Here is an 18,944-nt window from a genome sequence, read left to right on the forward strand (position 1 = left end):
TCCCCCCACAAGAAAACCCTCTCCAGGTGGTACCCTCCAGCCAGGGACCTGGGAACATCCTGCCAGTTTCCTGGTCATGATGCACTTCCCTTCTAACACATCACTGGATTCAACTTCTAATATTTTAAGTATTTTCTATGTTCATGAGGGAAATTGATCTGTATCTCCTTTTCTTGTAATGTCCTGGTCTGGTTTGGCTATCAAGGTCATATTGACCTTATACAATGAGTTGCAAAGTGTTCCCTCCTCCATTTTCTGGATGTTGTGTTACATTGCTATTTCTCTCTTAAATGGTTGATAAATTCACCAGCAAAGCCATGTGAGCTTAAAGTTTTCTTCCAGGAAAGCTTTTAGTTTCTGATTCAATTTCTTAAATAGATATAAAATCACTTACATTTTCCATTTCTTCTCATGCCCATCTAGATAACAACTGTGTCTCTTGAGGAATTTGTCCACATCATCTACCTTGTGGAGTACTGGCATTACACAGCTCATATTTCCTTATTGTCTTCTCTGAGGTGTCATGCCTCTGAGGACAAATAGGTCCAGCCGAGGCAGAAAACCAAATGTGAAAGTGCAGAAACAGTGTTAGCAGGTTTTTGCAGGAGCATGTAAAGCAGATCATGTGGGAACCGTGTGATCCAGGGAGAAGGGTGGCCAGGCTTAGGGGGCAGGCTGGACGACTCACTTCTGCAGGATCTATAGTGAGGTACCCTTTTGCATTCCCGATATAGGTTGTTTTCTTTCTTACTTGGTCAGACTAGAGGCTTGTTACTTTTCTCAAAGCATCAACTTTTGGTTTCACTGATCTTTTATGTTTTCTGTAGCATTTGACTTCTACCCTTTTATCTGGTATATCCTTCCTTCTACTTACTTTGGTTTTAAGATTCTTAAGATGGACACTTAAATCATTGATTTTAAACCTTATCTACAGCATTAATATGTAAGCCTGTAAACATTTCTCTAAGCACTGCTTTAGCTACATCCCACAAATTTTGATGTCATGTTTTTATTTTCATTCAGCTTGAAATATTTTCTAATTCCCCTTGTGCTTTCATTTTTTACTATAGATGATTTAGAAGTGTATTGTTTCATTTCCAAATATTTGGAATTTTCTAAGTCTTTTTGTTACTGATTTCTAATTTAACTCCTCAGTTGTCACAGTACACTCTGTACAGTTTCAATCCTTTTGAATTTCTTGAGACTTGTCTCATGATCCAGCATATGGCCTATCTTAGTGAATGAGCACTAGGAAAGAATGCTGGGAGCTGTACAGATGCCAATTCCTCAAGTTGGTTGAAGGTTTTGTCTACAGTTGCTGAGACAAGTATTACAGTCTCCCACTTCAATTGTGTATTTGTCTAATTCTTTCTTTAGTCCCACCAGTTTTTACTTCGTGTACTTTGAAGCTCTGTTATTAGGTGCCCATACATTTAAGATTGCTATGCCTTCTTGATGAATTGACATTTTTTTTTTTTTTAAAATGGGAAATGGGCTCTATTTTTTTTTTTTAAAGCACTTTTCTTTTTTATAGCTACTTTATTTATTTTATTTTATTTTTGGCTGTGTTGGGTCTTCGGTTCATGCGAGGGCTTTCTCTAGTTGAGGCAAGTGGGGGCCACTCTTCATCGCGGTGCGGGGACCGCTCTTCATCGCGGGGCGCGGGCCTTTCACTATCGCGGCCCCTCCCGTTGCGGGGCACAGGCTCCAGACGCGCAGGCTCAGGAGTTGTGGCTCACGGGCCCAGCTGCTCCGTGGCATGTGGGATCTTCCCAGACCAGGGCTCGAACCCGTGTCCCCTGCATTAGCAGGCAGATTCTCAACCACTGCGCCACCAGGGAAGCCCTGAATTGACATTTTTATTGTTAGTAAATGTCTTTTTATTTCTGGTACTATTCCTTTTCCTGAAATGTACTGATATTAATATAGCACTTTTTCTTCTTATTTTTTTATGTTATGTATTTTTCTAAACTTTCACTTGTATCCTGTCTGTATCTTTATACTAAAAATTTCTACGGACAACTTTGATGGGTCATGCTTTTTCATCCAATGTTAACAATCTCTGGTTAAAATCTCTGCCTTTTAACCAGAGTGCTTGGCCTTTACAGTTAATAAAATTATTTAAATGGTTGGTGTATTAGTCTTCTAGGGCTGCCATAACAAACCACCACAGACTGCGTGGCTTAAACAACATTTATTTTCTTACAGTTCTGGAAGCTAGAAGTCCAAGACAAGGGTACTGGCAGGGCTGGTCCCTCCTGTGGCCTCTCTCCTCATGTGCAGACGACCGCCCACCCTGGGTCCTCATGTGGTCTTTCCTCTGTGTGTGTGTTCCTGGTGTCTCTCTCTCTTACAAGGACACGAGTTCTACTGGATCAGGGACCCACCCTTAGGACCTCATTTAACCTTAATTATCTTCTTAAAGGCCCCATCTCCAGATGCAGTATCATATGAATTAGGAGTGGGGGGGCACAATTCAGTCCATAAGAGTTGGGTTTAAGTCTATTATATTATTTGTTTTCTGTTTGTCCCATCTGTCCTTTGTTCTTCTTTTTCTCACCTTCTTTTATTTTAGGAGGGTTATTTTACCTCCTTTATTAGTTTACCAGCTGTACCTCTTTCTTTTTTAGTGGTTTCCTCTAGGGTTTACAGTAGGTTTCTTCTGCTTATCACAGTCTACCTTTACATAGCATACCACTTTATACACGAGGTAGGAGCCTCCATCCTCCTTCAACATCCTTTGTGTTGTCATATCTTTTACTTCTTATGTTAAAACCACCATTATTATTTTTGCTTTTAAAAGTTAATTTTAGGGACTGCCCTGGTGGCACAGTAGTTAAGACTCTGCCTGCCAATGCAGGGGACATGGGTTTGAGCCCTGTTCCGGGAAGATCCCACTGCTGCAGAACAACTAAGCCCGTGTGCCACAACTACTGAGCCCACGTGCCACAACTACCAAAGCCCGTGCGCCTAGAGCATGTGCTCCGCAACAAGCCACCACAATGAGAAGCCTGTGCACCGCAACAAAGAGTAGCCCCCGCTCACCACAACTAGAGAAAGCCCACGTGGAGCAACGAAGACCCAACACAGCCAAAAATAAATTAATTAATTAATTAAAAGAAAAAAAAGTTAAAGAAAAAATCTTTTAGACAAAGGGGGAAAGCTTCTATACTTACCACACACTTCCCACCTGGTGCTCTTCATTCTCTGAATATCAGTTTCCACCCGGTATCTCTTTCCCACACCTAAACAACTGAACATTTCTCGTAAGGCAAGGCTGCTGGATGATTCCTTCAGCGTTGGTTTGTCTGGAAAAGGTCCACTCTGCTTTCATTTGTTTTCTTTGAATATGGAATTTAAGGTTTCAACACTTTGAAGACGTCATTCCAGCATGTCTGTTCCTGATGAGTAGTCGCTTGTCATCCTTGTCTTTGCTCACCAGTACATAACGTGCCTGTTTCGTTTGCTTTTAAGATTTATTCATCCTTGGTTTTCATCAGATTATCATGAGCCTTAAAGTGGGTTTTGGTGGGGTTTTTGGTCTGTCGCTGAGGTTCATGGATCTGTGGGCTTACACGTCTTGTGTTAGGGAAAATTTCAGCCATGGTTTCTTCCAATGTTTTTCTGCCTGCCTTCCATCCTCCCTCCCGCTTTTCTAGGTCTCAGATGACACGTATTGGACCATTCAGTATTATCCAACAGGCCACTGAAGCTCTGATGTTTTAAGTCTTCTGGCCACTGTCAGGCCGCTTCAACACTCACCTATTCCTAGAGGGCCCAAGGGCAAGCCCTGCTCCTCTACCTTCCCAAGAACCAGGGCCATCAGGGAACATGAGGTCTCCGGCTCGCTGCATCCTGCACAAGAGGCCTGGCCGTGGGACAGGCATCAGCGGCTGCCTAAAGCCACCAAAGTAGCTGTTCTCCACCATGTGCAGCATGGGTCTCAAATGGCCCCTGGGGCACCACTGCTCTGGGAGGAAGGCTGGAAGTCACATACCAATAATAGTCATCACGTAGAAACTACTGAATTATTTTCCCTGAAGAAAACAAGTAACTCTGAAGTTATCGCTATCACCCTAATCCTGAGTGAGGAAAGAGGGTTTTTAAAACAGCACCAGAAATTCCAAGTGAAAATGCCAGGCACATGTCTTTGAGGGGAGCCCAAGGTCAAGACATGCTGCCCCAGTGCCCCTAGTAAGTTTACTGAGCTCGTCAGAGCTGCGTCTTCAGCTTCCTACGGCTGCCACTTGCGAGGGCGGTTCTTGTGAATTCTGCTGTGACCAGACACCTTGTGGAGAGGCGCAGCCCAGACGCCCCCTTCCCACAATCAGTGAGAAAGCTGAGCACTGACTTTGGAGGCCAACGACAGCAAGTGAATCAAGCCCCTGGCAGGTACCTCATGTGTGACATCCCTGCCACTCCCCTCTAACTTTCTTGCCTTCATGTCCCCTTGTCTTGTGTTTCTAACCTTAATTTCTTTTTGAAACAAAGGGAATTATAAATAAAACTTTATATTGCAGAGGGAGAGATGAACATAAATCAAGCTGACCAATTAACCTATAATTAGTTGCTGAGAGTTGAGAGAAGAATGAGGAAGCAACAGTTGATTGTATCAATTGTTCAAACATTTTTATTGTCCGAATAAAATTTAAATCTACGTATCGACATTGGTTATGTTCAGTAAGGAAAGCATTTTCTTGGAGATAAGTTTCCATTGTGAGTTAAGCATTTCCAGTTAGAGAATCCCTCAAAGCGTCAGATCTGAAGTTTACATCCTGCTGAACAAGAAAAGCTAACCTGGCTCCAGAGAAAACTTCCCAGCACAACATTCAAAATTTGCTCCTGATAACCAAAAATAAAACAATTTGAATTCAAGACATGTTAATCATTCACCCAGGATAGAGAACCTGACTTTTAATCAGGTTGAGGCAAATATTTTCCCCTCAAATAACTAGAGGTGTATCCTGCTTATCTGGGAACAATTTCTCTTGTTCCCTGAGACTGAGGGGTGGTGGTCCAGCGTCCGACGTGGGGCACAAGGGACCCCAATCCATGACGGTTTCCAGGATGAAACAAAACACATGCACGACAAGCCTCTGCCTAAGGGACTCAAATGTCTGTGTATTAAGGTAGCTGGTAAGATAGGTGACGTTCAAAAATGTTTCAGTATAACAGTGGATTTTCATTTCTTTCCTGGAAGCTTTATGTTTCATCCAGTGATCTGATCATGGCTGGGCAGTGACCGCTGCAAGAAGCAGACTGTTGGAAATCACCGTCTGCGCTGCTGGTGCAAGAGCAACTCTGACAGATCTCAAAGGGGCCCAGCGCAGCTTCCTCAGCAAAATAAACCCTAGTTTAAAAACGTCTGGGGCAAGTGCTGACATCCAACTAGCACCAGCTGAACACCCGTTACGTTCCACAGTGTGGCAGCCGGTGGAGCCAGCAGGACCTGCCAGGGCGTACACGCGCCCAGGCCCTGCGGGGCTCAGAGCAGGTAGAGCACCACCTGGGGCAGGAGGGCAGTGGAGGGCAGCTCAGGCAAAGGCCGGACGCAGGCGAGCCCCGGGCAGAGTCAGGGAGAGCGCTCGGGGGCCACGAGAGCTGCGGAAGCAAGGCCACGTGGTGGAAACCTCGGAGAGCGCCCTAAGGGTCTGGGCAGGGATGGCGGGAGCAGCGGGGCATCCAGGTGTCTCTCTGGCTGTCAGAGGGAGGGCGGTCCGCTGGACCAGGCAGCCAGGGCTGCCGTCAGACAGGGAGAGGCACAGAGGAACAGCAGACGGAGAAGGCCCTGGGGGGGACGAGAAGCAGGTGGGCTCCTGGGGCGACACCAGGCCTGGGTTTGACTCTCATCAACGCTCTCAGTGACCCTCACAGCCACACTCCTGCTCATCCTCGTGGGTCAGAGGCAATTCCAGGATTTGGATTTTCCATCCTGAGCCCCAAGCCCATGCACGTTAAGCCAGACGGGTTTAGAAGCCAGAGGGGAATTCAGAGGCTCACCACCTGAGAGGCAGCACCCTGGAAATCTGACCCTCCCTTCAGCTTAGAGCACAAAGGGGGGTGACGGGTGTCCCCAACACACATCAGGGCCCCACTGTTGTGTGGCCATTAACAACCCGTCTCCGTTCCTTACGCTTGGCCTCCCATCTGTCACTACAAGACGACTACAACCTCTGGAGGTAGCGATGCTGGCGCCCCACAGGCTGGCTGAACCATGACGCGGCGCTGGCGAGCTCGAGACCTGGGGCAGGCCAGCGTGCAGCGTCTGGTCCCCAATCCTCGCCGAGCCTGAGCCGCCACAGTGTACAGGGAGGCCCAGCCTCTCCTGCCAGGCCGTTCGGGGCGGCTGTCCCATCCCTCAGCCAGAGACAGAGTCAGGAAGAGCCAGTCCTCCAGGGCCCAAGGCAGGACGCGGACGAGGCACAGCTGCTCCGCTCCTGAGAACTCAGTCACCGGTCAGGAAAGCCCTCCCAGCCCCACGCCCACAGAGAGGACACGTACCACGCCAGGGGGTACCACGCCAGGGGGTACCACGGAGCGCACTGTGCTTTACCCGCCCTCATGGCTCATCCTGTTCCTTCCCTCACCCGAGCTCGACCAACTGTTCTCAGAACTAACCCTACGCTGAAAATTGGGTCTGAAGGCACCAGCCCTGCCCGTGCCACAGGCCCAGGCTCAGCGCTCCTGCCGAAGCGGGCAGGGAGGGGGCTGCCTCGGCCCCTCTGAGATGCCCCAACCTCGCCTGGAACTCGCATGACCAGCCCCCCCCAGGTGCCCACAGACGTGCTCTCAAGGGTGGCCGGCCAGGGCGCTCTCGGGGTGCAGGCGGGAGAAGCGCCCAAGGGCCCAGATGGGGAAGATGTTTCTGTAGCTCGTGTAGCTGATGGCACAGGACTTGTTGAAGACCCCAGCGGTGTTGTCCTGAAAGGACACAGGGAATAAACACAACGGCTCCACCAGGGGCTGGACAGCTCCCTGAACCGGGACCCTGGCTGGAGGGCTGGCCGGCTGACCTCAGCAGGCGGGCCGACCACCACCCCAGCTCTCGGACCCCAGGCCCTGCAACAAACCTTCCAGCCCGGGCCACCAACCCCTCGCAGCCCCACCAACCCCAGACTCATCCAAGGCGGGGTCAGCCTCATGTGACCTCGTGACCCCATGCCCTTCCACACTTCCTTCTGAGTGAGGGGCTGTCAGGCTCAGCCCAAGGGCGTCCTGGCCCGTGGGCTTCTCCCCCGCCAGCTCCTTCCCCGACACCACCAGCCCTGCCGCCAAGCCAGTGCTTCAGCTGCAAACGGCCCAGGCCTTCAGGACCCGCCACCATCACAGACCTGCTTCCAACACAGGCCACTCACCGGTGGTGTTTGTGACTCTCAAATCCCCAAGGTGAAACCCCACCCGCGGGACCATGAAGGACGTGGGGCCAGGCGCGAGCCCACTCGTACCTGGGGCCAGTCGCCATTGGGCAGCTGTTTCCCAAGCAGGTAGCTGACTCCCCTCTCCAGGGCTGCTACGTCAGGGTGCCTGCAGGGAGAGGGGCACTGAGCACTCCCACCCCCACTCTGCACAAGTCCACCTCCGGCTGTGGACAGACCTGCGTCCTCACCCTCACGCAGCCAAGCACAGGGACAAGGATGCGAAACGCTGCACGATGACAGACAGACCTGAACTGCAGACCCGCCGGTAACAGTCGGCCCACCAGACACCCCGAGGAGCAGGAAACGCCACCAGGGCAGAGGCGAGCGGACAGGAGGGCAGCCCACGCGTGGCCGGGCGAGCGGTCCCTGCCATGAGGTGCTGCTCTCCTGTCCCCCCGGCCACTGGTCCTCAGGGCCCTCTGAGGGCCACCGAAGCCACATGTGCTAAGCTTGCTCGTCCCGGCCTGATGAGCCACCAGAAGGCTCGACGGCTCAGGACAGAGCTCAGCCTGCCCGCTCCTGCCCACGTTACCCGGCCTTCCTTTGAGGGGGTTTTAGGGAGATTTCCCAGTGGCCCCAAACCCAAAAGGGCAGCACAGGCTGGGACACCGTGTGCACGTCTGTGTGCACATGTTTGCGTGGGTGTGTTGTGTGCATGCGCCTGAGCACGTGTGTGGCTTAGGGCCGGCTGCGGACACAGAGCAGCTGCAGGTGCTGCCACACCTCACGCTGCTGACGGCCCTGCTCCCCTGGCTGTCCCTGTTGGTGGCCTCTTTGCAGGACCTGCCACCTTGCCCTGGGAGCCTGTTGAGGGGGCCCCGCAGGCCTCGCCTCCTGCCACTGCTGCACTCGGAGCTCAGCTGCCGTGCCCGCCCAGGCTGCCGGCTCACCGCCCTTCCTTCGCCCAGCCCCGCGGCTCTGGGACAGGCCTCGTCGCCCCCACCTGACGGCCATCAGCCCCATCAGGGCCCAGCATGTGTTGTGGATCTGGGAGCAGGCGCTCTGCACGTAGCACCGCTGCTCACAGGACTCGAAGTCCTCCCCCCAGCCTCCATCTGCCATCTGTCGGGACAGCAGGAAGTCGCAGGCCTGGGAGACCTCTGCACAGGCAGCCCTGCAGAGACCAGCAAGACACGAGACACCGTCATGCCGGGCGAAGTCTGTGCCCCCCTTCTCGCCCTGGCCAGGCCCCTCAGGGTCACGGAGAGGGCCGTGTGGGCCTCCGCACTCAGGCCCACCCCACCGTGGGACGTGAAGGGGGACAGGCGCCGGCATTGCAGGGCCGTTGGAAGGTAAAGGGAGATGCTGTGCATCTGCAGATGGCCTCCCAGACGTGGCCCGCCAGCAAAGCAGCCCTCAGGGAGGCAGCTGGAGACAGCTGACCCGAGGCCTCCTCCCTTCTCCCAGCCAGCATCCTGGCCTCGGGCCGCTCCTGCTCCTACTTGGGTGTGGGGCTTGGGTACGGGCGGGTGAGCTGGGGGAGGGCAGGGGGCCAGTGGCTTCCCTCCCCCACACGAGCCGGGAGGCTGCGCAGTGAGGCACAGTGGCTCACACATTTTCCGGAATCTTGATCTTATCTCACTGTTTAAAAACATGTAAGAACACCCCCCAAATCAAACAACAAAGGGAGAAACGCCTCCAGCAGAGTGTCATGCTGAGAAGACCCCCATCCCGCCAAGGTGGGAATGTCCACACTCACCCATCGTGGTAAGTGTGCCCCATGCAGGCAAAGGCTTCCAGCCCAAAGCAGGTGCCGTAGGTGAAGCACACCCCCCAGGAGCTGGAGGAAGAAGGGGACAGCGCCCGGCCCCTGAGTCCTCGTTCACAGCGGGGGCAGGGACTCCCTCCAGCATGGGGGTGCACGGGGGGGCTGCGGCTATCTTCAGGAAAAGCATCCACAAGGCCTTCAGCACTAAGACAGACCTACCCAACCTGGCCTCCGTGGGCGGCTCCATGTGCTGGATCCAAAGCCAGATGAGAACGGATCCAAACACAGAGGAGGGGTGGAGCCACCAGGCCACTGCGCCCTTCCAACGCCCTCACCACACTGCCTTAGCAGCACGCTGAGCAGTCACCACCGGGGGAGGCTGGGCATTCATAAAGGAGCAAGGCCCACCAGGAACATGTCCAGAAACCCCTGGGGCAGCACAAGCACCCCACACGCATCTGCACCCACAGGCATCACTCACCCTTCCCAGGAGCCATCAGGCCTCTGCTTCTGCCGACAGAACTGCAGGCCCCGCTCGAGGGTCTCCCTGGAACACAGCAGGATGAACATGCCCGATGAACATTCCAGCAAAACAGCAACTTACCTGCTACCCCCATTCCCCCCACTCTACGGCCTCAAAAGAATGAGCATGGTCTTCCTTAAAAATATGTAAAAACAAACAGTTCAGGGAGGAGATACAAGGTCAAAGAAGCAGCAATTACAGGCTACAGGAGGGGAGCAAAGTGGCAGTGAAAAGAAATTAAGGAGAGGAAAACCTCAGGGACGAACCCACATTAGAAGCAGCTACAAACAGGATCAATATCACCGAAAACAAGGTCAGTGACACAGGCTTGAGTAAATCACATGAACGAAAACTTTAAAATAAACAAAAAATGAGAGAGAAAATGATACATTCAGAGGACAAAGAAGATCCATCACAGGTGTAACTGGTACTTCCAAAGAAGACCTGGTTCTCTGAAAGGACCAGAGGGGAAGGTACGAATACAGCCTTTAGGGTGATCCGCCCCCCATGACGCTCACTGGCCTCCAGGTGCTCAGCCCGTGTCATCCCTCTCGAGCGGCAGCCCCGTGTCCTGTTTGTAGCCAGCTGATCCCTGCACCGTTGATGGTCGCTGCTTCCAGCTCCCACCTGGCTGGCAGACAGACTCCCTGGCTCTACTGATCCCTCCCTTGCTGGCTCTCCTGGAGCCGCCATACAGAAGCCCACGTGGCAGGAAACTAAGGGTGGCTCCAGCCAACAGTCAGCAAGGAAATGGGGCCTGAGGTTGACAATCTGCAAGGGATGGAAGCCTGCCAACAACCGCACACGCCTGGGGCAGACCCTCAGTCAAGGCTCAGGTGAGGCCCCAGCCCTGGCCAGCATCCTGACTGCAACCCGGGGAAACCCCGAAGCAGAGGGCCCAGCTCAGCCATGCCTGGACTCCTGACCCACAGAAACCGCGAGGTGATAAACGTGAGCTGTTTTGAGCCACCAACTCAGCAAGACATGTTAATACAAAGAATGAAAGTACAAATAAACAACATTAGCAATAAAAAGAGCGGTATGACTATAGCTTTAGTGGAAATTAAAAAGTGAAGAGAAAATAAGAAAAACTCATGCAATACATCTGAAAACTTAGACAATATGTACAAATTACTCAGAAAATTAATGTATTGAAACTGCCTCAAGAATAAAGAGCCTGAATAGTCCTACAACTACTAAAGATATACGTAAAAAACATAAACTTTGCCCAGAAAAAAAACTCCAAGTCTAGACATTTTGTAAGTGAATTCTACCAAATTATCAAGAACAATCATTCTAATCTTACACAAACTCTCCTAGGAAATAGAAAGAGGAAGGAACACTTTCCCTAGTTCATTCTGGGAACTCAACATAAGCTTCTCAACAAACCAGACAAGAGGGATATGGTAAAGTAAAAATTTCAGGCTGTTCATTAATGGACACAGATGCAAAACTCTAAATTAAATATTGGGAAACTACGTACAGTAGAGATATACCAATACTAAGTGAGGTTTATCCAGAAATGCAAAGGTGTTTTAACGTTAGAAAAATCTACAATAATTATCTACAACATTAACAGATAAAGGAGATAAATGTATAATCATCTCAATAGAGACAGAAAAATCATTTGCTGAAATACAACACCCATTCACAACAGAGAGAAAAAACAACTTAGCAAACTAGGAAGAGAAAAGAGCTTTGTTAACCTGAAAAGGGATAATTACCAAAAACCTACAAGAGACGTCATTCCTTTTTTTTTTTTTTCGTCCACATCACACAGCTTGTGGGACCTTAGTTCCCTGACCAGGAACTGAACCCAGGCCCCCTGCAGTGGAAGTGCGGAGTCCTAACCACTGGACCACCAGGGAATTCCCAAATGTCATTCTTAATGGAGAAATATTAGAAGCATTCCCCTTTAAAATCAGGAAATATGACAAAGATGGCACTATTACCACTTCTGCTAAGCAGAATACTGAAGTCTTAGCCAGGGCAATGAGACAAGAAAATAAACTATAGGCCTATGGATTGAAAGGAAAAATATGTCATTTACAAGTGATATGACTGTCTACAGAGGAAACCCAAAAGAATCTACAAGCAATTAATTAGAATAAAAAGAGTTACCCAGATGGATTCGCTGGTGAATTCTACCAAACACCTAAGGAAGAAATTGTACCATCTCTACAATCTCTTCCAAAGAACAGAAACAGAGGGAATTTTGCCTAACTCATTCGATGAGGACAGCATACCAAAAACAGACAAAGACATTATAAGAAAGGCAAGCTAGGGATAAATATCTTTCAGTAGCACAGATATAAAAAATCCTCAATAAAATATTAGCAAATCAAATCCAAAAATGTATAAAAAGAATTACATATCACAAACAAGTGGGATCTATACCAGGTATGAAAGGCTGGTTGAACATTCAAAAATGCAATCTATCAAATCAACTTCTTTTCTAAAGAAGAAAAAAAATCACATGATTATATCAATAGCTGTATTAGAAATATTTGACAAAATCTAACACCTATTCATGATAAAAAAAAAAAAAAAAGAAAACTTTCAGCAAACTAGGAACAGAGGGGAAGTTCCTCAACTTGATAAAGAGCAGCCACAAAAAACCCACAGCTAACATCATACTTAATGGTGAGAAAAACTAGATGCTTTCCTGCTGAATCAGGAACAAGAATGTCTCCTCTCACCACTTGTATTCAACTTCATACTGCAAGTCCTAGCTAATGCAATAGGATAAGACAAGGAAATAAAAGGTATACATATTGGGGAAGAAGAAATAAAACTGTCTTTGTTCACAGATTACATGATTATCTATGTAGAAAATCCCAAAGAACCGACCAAAAAACTCCTGGACTACTAAGCAATTACAGCAACGTTGCAGGATAGAAGGTTAATATACAAAAGACAACTGTTTTCCTACCAGCAATGAACAATTAGATTCTGAAATTAAAATCACAATACCAATTATGTTAGCACCAAAAAAAATTTTAAATACTTAGGTATAAATCGAAAAAAATATATACAAGATCTATAAGAGGGAAATTATAAAATTATGATGAAGAATCAAAAGATCTTCCCAACTTGATCTATATACGCAACACAATCTCAATCAAAATTTCAGCAAATCATTTCGTAGATATCAACAGATTCCAAAGTTTTACGCAGAGGCAAAAGAACCAGAATAGAAAACACACTATTTAACGGAAATAAAGTTGGAAGACTGACACTACCCGACTTAACTGTAAAGCTACGGTCATCAGGACTGTGTGGTATCAGTGAAAGAATACACAGATAGATCAATGGGGCAGAATAGACAGCCCAGAAACAGACCCACACAAATACAGTCAAGTAATCGTTGGCAAAGGAGAAAAGGCAATCCAATGCAGAAAGGAGAGTCTCTGTGACAAATGGTAATAGAACACCGAGCATCACATAAAGCATAATATCTAGATACAGACCTTACACCCTTCACAAAAATTAACTCAGAATGAATCATAGACTTTGTGTTTTCATGTAAAACACAAGACTATAAAACTCCTAGAACATAAACATAGGAGAAACTCTAGGTGACCTTGGGTTTGGTGATAACTTCTTAGATATAACACTCCAATCACAATCTATGAAAGAAAACACTGATAGGCTGTACTTCATTAAAATGAAAAACTCCAGCTCTGCAGAAGACATTGTCGACAGAATGAAAGTGTAAGGAGCTCTTTTGCCCCTTTCCTGTTTGCCCATTTCTGTTGCCCTCAAACCTTACAGAAATCAGGTCACTAGGTGACATTCAACCTAACTCCTGACTCATGCTCTACTGAATGCACACCATGCCTTGCCTAACCTGTCGGTCCTTTCCCTAGACGAAAAGAAGTAGGAATTAAGAACTGAGCAGTTAAAGAGTGACTAGCTGTCTACCCCCAGCAGCCCCCTTAGCAATCCTGCAGGCAGGCCGCGTGGGCAAGACAACATCTGAAGAAAGCTCATGAGGAGTCAGCCAGCCTGCACGCGAGGAGAGGACACAGAGCTTGACCTCCTGCCTTGACGGTTCACTGAGATTCTTTCCCTTTTTCCCCTTTAAAATCTGTCAGGGCTGAGCAGAATCTTTGGAGTTGATTCGGGGGACATGAGCCCACCTTCTCCCCACATTGCCAGCCTTCTGATTAAAGCAACCTTTCCTTTCTACCAACACCTGCCTCTCAAGTATCGGCTTTTGAGCAGAGAGCAGCCAGAGCTGAGCTTGCCACAGACTAAGAGAAAATCTTTGTAAAACACACAGCGGACAAAGGGTTGCTATTTAAAATGTACACGGTACTTGTAAAACTCAACAGTAAGACAACAACACAAATTTTAAATGTGCAAAAGATCTGAATACACACCTCACCAAAGATATACACACGGCAAATAGATACACGAAAAGATGTTCAGCATTATACGTCATTAGGAAATCACAAATTAAAACAATGAGATACCACTACACACCTGTCAGAATGGCCAAAATCCAGAACACTGACAGCACCAAATGCTGGCAAGGATGTGGAGCAACAGGAACTCTCATTCACTGCTGGTGGGAATGCAGAATGGTGCAGCCACTTTGGAAGACAGTTTGACGGTTTCTTACAAAACTAATATTCTCTTACCATATGAGCCAACCATATGCTCTTTGGTATTTACTCAAATGAGCTGAAAACATGTCCACACAAAAACCTGCACAGGAATAATTATAGCAGGTTTATTCATAGTGCTAAAACTTGGAAGCAACCAAGATGTCTTTCAGTAGGCAATGGATAAACAAACTGGTACATGAAGATATGAAGAAACTTTACATGCATATTACTAAGTGAAAGAAGCCAATCTGAAAAGGCTACAGACTGTATGATTCTAACTATATGACATTCTGGAGTGGTTCCCAGGGGATGGGTGAGGGGGGAGCACGAATAGGCGGATCATGGAGGATTTTAAGAGCAGTGAAACTATTCTGTATGATAGAGTAATGATGGACACATGTTGTATACATTTGTCAAAACCCACGGAACGTACAACACAAAGAGTGAATCTGAACATAAACTATGGACTTTGGATGATAATAATGTATCAATATTGGCTCATCGATTGTATTTAAAAAGTACCAAATTAATGCAAGATATTAATAACAGGGGAAATGGGGTGGGAGGGGGAGCGAAATGGCTAAACAGGAACTCCCTATGCCATCTTTCTGTAAACCTAAAACTGCTCTATAAGACAAAGTGTATTAATTTTTTTAAGTTTAGCAGATTGTCTAGCTATAAGATCAATATCAAAATCAATTGAAGAGGCTCCTGGAAAGATGGCAGAACAGGCAGCACTGGGAACCCCTGTCCCACCTGGACAACTACTGCACAGGCAGAATGTGCCTGATGTTAACTATTCTGGAAGTCTGCAGACTGTTGAAGGCTTGCAACTTCCAGGGGAAGGTTTGGAGGGTTAAACTGCTCTCAGCTCTTAGCACGGGAACAGCTACCCATTCCCCACCCCAGGGCCCAGCAGGCAGCTGTGCATGTGTCCCTGCAGCATTCTGCAGGACCTAGGGTGGGCAAAAAGGACCCTATCCTCCAAAAACTGGGAATCTGTTCTGAATGATGCTTCTGATCACAGAGGAGTAGGCAGAGAGGCAGGAGGCCACGGCTGCTGCACCTGCCCCCAACTGTTCCAGCCCCTGCCCTTCTGGCTGAAGTGACTTCCGGGGATTTAAATGCTATTCACAGTAGCATTACTCACAATGGCTAAAATGTGGAAGCAACCTAAGTGTCGACCATAGATGAACGGATAAGCAAAATGTGGTTCATCCATACAGTGGAATATTATTCAGCTTTTAAATGGAATGAAGTACTAATAATACCTGCTATAACGTGCATGAACCTTGAGGATGTTACTCTCAGCGAAATAAGCCAGACACAAAAAGACAAATATTATATGATTCCACTTACACACGGTACTTAGAGTAGTCAAAATCATAGAGACAGAAAATAGAATGGTGGTTGCCAGGGGCTGGGAAGAGTGGGGAAATGGGAGTTATTATTCAATGGGTATCAGTTTTACAAGATGAAAAGAGTTATGGGGATGGATGGTGGTGATGGTTGCACAACAATGTGAATGTATTTAACACCACTGGATTGTACACATAAAAATGGCTAAGATAGTAAATTTTATGTTACATGTATTTTAACACAAGAAAAAAAAATTAGTAGCATAAGAATCTGTGAGTCCACACTAACAAATAAGCAAATAAGTCAACAGGGGCAAAGTAAAGCTCTTAATAGAACACCAACTAATACACATGAAAGGAATGACAATTTTGCAATCGTTATATGAATAACTGATGCAAGCAAGAATCATCATCAGGTGCTAAAACTAATGGGTAGAAGTTTGATGAGAAACACGATATTTACATAGTTTAAAACTTTCTCCCCGAGAGGGCAGACAGCAGAAGCAAGAAGAACTACAATCCTGCAGCCTGTGGAACAAAAACCACATTCACAGAAAGACAGACAAGATGAAAAGGCAGAGGGCTATGTACCAGATGAAGGAACAAGATAAAACCCCAGAAAAACAACTAAATGAAGTGGAGATAGGCAACCTTCCAGAAAAAGAATTCAGAATAATGATAGTGAAGATGATCCAGGACCTCGGAAAAAGAATGGAAGCAAAGATCGAGAAGATGCAAGAAATGTTTAACAAAGACCTAGAAGAATTAAAGAACAAACAAACAGAGATGAACAATACAATAACTGAAATGAAAACTACACTAGAAGGAATCAATAGCAGAATAACTGAGGCAGAAGAATGGATAAGTGACCTGGAAGACAGAATGGTGGAATTCACTGCTGCAGAACAGAATAAAGAAAAAACAATGAAAAGAAATGAAGACAGCCTAAGAGACCTCTGGGACAACATTAAACACAACAACATTCGCATTATAGGGGTCCCAGACGGAGAAGAGAGAGAGAAAGGACCCGAGAAAATATTTAAAGAGATTATAGTCGAAAACTTCCCTAACATGGGAAAGGAAACAGCCACCCAAGTCCAGGAAGTGCAGCGAGTCCCTTACAGGATAAACCCAAGGAGAAACATGCCGAGACACACAGTAATCAAATTGGCAAAAATTAAAGACAAAGAAAAGTTATTGAAAGCAGCAAGGGAAAAACGACAAATAACATACAAGGGAACTCCCATAAGGTTAGCAGCTGATTTCTCAGCAGAAACTCTACAAGCCAGAAGGGAGTGGCATGATATATTTAAAGTGATGAAAGAGAATAACCTACAACCAAGATTACTCTACCCAGCACGGATCTCATTCAGATTCGATGGAGAAATCAAAAAATCAAAAAATCAAAAGCTTTACAGACAAGCAAAAGCTAAGAGAATTCAGCACCACCAAACCAGCTCTACAACAAATGCTAAAGGAACTTCTCTAAGTGGGAAACACAAGAGAAGAAAAGGACCTACAAAAACAAACCCAAAACAATTAAGAAAATGGTAATAGGAACATAACATATTGATAATTACCTTAAACGTGAATGGATTAAATGCTCCAACCAAAAGACACAGGCTTGCTGAATGGATACAAAAACAAGACCCATCTATATGCTGTCTACAAGAGACCCACTTAGATTTAATTGATATTTATAGATTTAATTGATAGATAGATTTAATTGATAGATTTAATTGATAATTAAATTATCAGATAGATTTATTTGATATTTATAGCACATTCCATCCAAAAACAGCAGATTACACTTTCTTCTCAAGTTTTGGAAGTCCTAGCCACGGCAATCAGAGAAGAAAAAGAAATAAAAGGAATACAAATTGGAAAAGAAGTAAAACTGTCACTGTTTGCAGATGACATGATATTATATATAGAGAACCCTAAAGATGCCACCAGAAAACTACTAGAGCTAATCAATGATTTTGGTAAAGTTGCAGGATACAAAATTAATGCACAGAAATCTCTTGCATTCCTATACACTAATGATGAAAAATCTGAAAGAGAAATTAAGGAAACACTCCCATTTACCACTGCAACAAAAAGAATAAAATACCTAGGAATAAACCTACCTACGGAGACAAAAGACCTGTATGCAGAAAACTATAAGACACTGATGAAAGAAATTAAAGATGATACAAACAGATGGAGAGATATATCATGTTCTTGGATTGGAAGAATCAACACTGTGAAAATGACTATACAACCCAAAGCAATCTACAGATTCATTGCAATCCCTATCAAATTACCAATGGCATTTTTTACGGAACTAGAACAAAAAATCTTAAAATTTGTATGGAGACACAAAAGACCCCGAATAGCCAAAGCAGTCTTGAGGGAAAAAACGGAGCAGGAGGAATCAGACTCCCTGACTTCAGACTATACTACAAAGCTACAGTAATCAAGACAATATGGTACTGGCACAAAAACAGAAACATAGATCAATGGAACAGGATAGAAAGCGCAGAGATAAACCCACATACCTATGGTCAACTAATCTATGACAAAGGAGGCAAGGATATACAATGGAGAAAAGACAGTCTCTTCAATAAGTGGTGCTGGGAAAACTGGACAGCTACATGTAAAGGAATTAAATTAGAACACTCCCTAACACCATACACAAAAATAAACTCAAAATAGATTAGAGACCTAAATGTAAGACCAGACACTATAAAACTCTTAAGAGGAAAACATAGGAAGAACACTCTTTGCCATAAATCACAGCAAGATCTTTTTTGATCCACCTCCTCGAGTAATGGAAATAAAAACAAAAATAAACAAATGGGACCTAATGAGACTTAAAAGCTTTTGCACAGCAAAGGAAACCATAAACAAGGCGAAAAGACAACCCTCAGAATGGGAGAAAATATTTGCAAACGAATCAATGGGCAAAGGATTAATCTCCAAAATATATAAACAGCTCATGCAGCTCAATATTAAAGAAACAAACAACCCACTCCAAAAATGGGCAGAAGACCTAAATAGACATTTCTCCAAAGAAGACATACAGATGGCCAAGAAGCACATGAAAAGCTGCTCAACATCACTAATAATTAGAGAAATGCAAATCAAAACTACAATGAGGTATCACCTCACACCAGTTAGAATGGGCATCATCAGAAAATCTACAAACAACAAATGCTGGAGAGGGTGTGGAGAAAAGGGAACCCTCTTGCACTGTTGGTGGGAATGTAAATTGATACAGCCACTATGGAGAACAGTATGGAGGTTCCTTAAAAAACTAAAAATAGAACTACCATACAACCC

At 46.1% G+C, this 18,944-nt stretch overlaps 1 protein-coding gene across 3 annotated transcripts in view; it reads right to left on the reverse strand.

Annotated features, from left to right (window-relative positions):
* Positions 1-4,603: 4,603 nt before the first annotated feature.
* Positions 4,604-18,944, reverse strand: part of LSS (lanosterol synthase) — a 40,530-nt gene continuing 26,189 nt past the window's right edge. Inside the window, exons 18-23 of one of the 3 annotated variants that reach the window (XR_005019698.1) lie at positions 9,608-9,673; positions 9,118-9,198; positions 8,362-8,532; positions 7,446-7,524; positions 6,134-6,921; positions 4,604-5,788 (exon numbers count right to left, since the gene is read on the reverse strand). Coding sequence is in view for 2 of the 3 variants with exons in the window: in XM_036850457.1 (XP_036706352.1) it covers positions 6,790-6,921; positions 7,446-7,524; positions 8,362-8,532; positions 9,118-9,198; positions 9,608-9,673 (529 nt within the window). In the remaining variant the exon portion in view is untranslated. Of the gene's footprint in view, positions 6,922-7,445; positions 7,525-8,361; positions 8,533-9,117; positions 9,199-9,607; positions 9,674-18,944 lie in introns of all 3 variants that reach the window. The other 2 variants (XM_036850457.1, XM_036850458.1) reach the window with 2 other exon arrangements.

The sequence above is a fragment of the Balaenoptera musculus genome, chromosome 4, assembly GCF_009873245.2.
Source record: "Balaenoptera musculus isolate JJ_BM4_2016_0621 chromosome 4, mBalMus1.pri.v3, whole genome shotgun sequence".
Taxonomy (NCBI): Eukaryota; Metazoa; Chordata; class Mammalia; order Artiodactyla; family Balaenopteridae; genus Balaenoptera; species Balaenoptera musculus.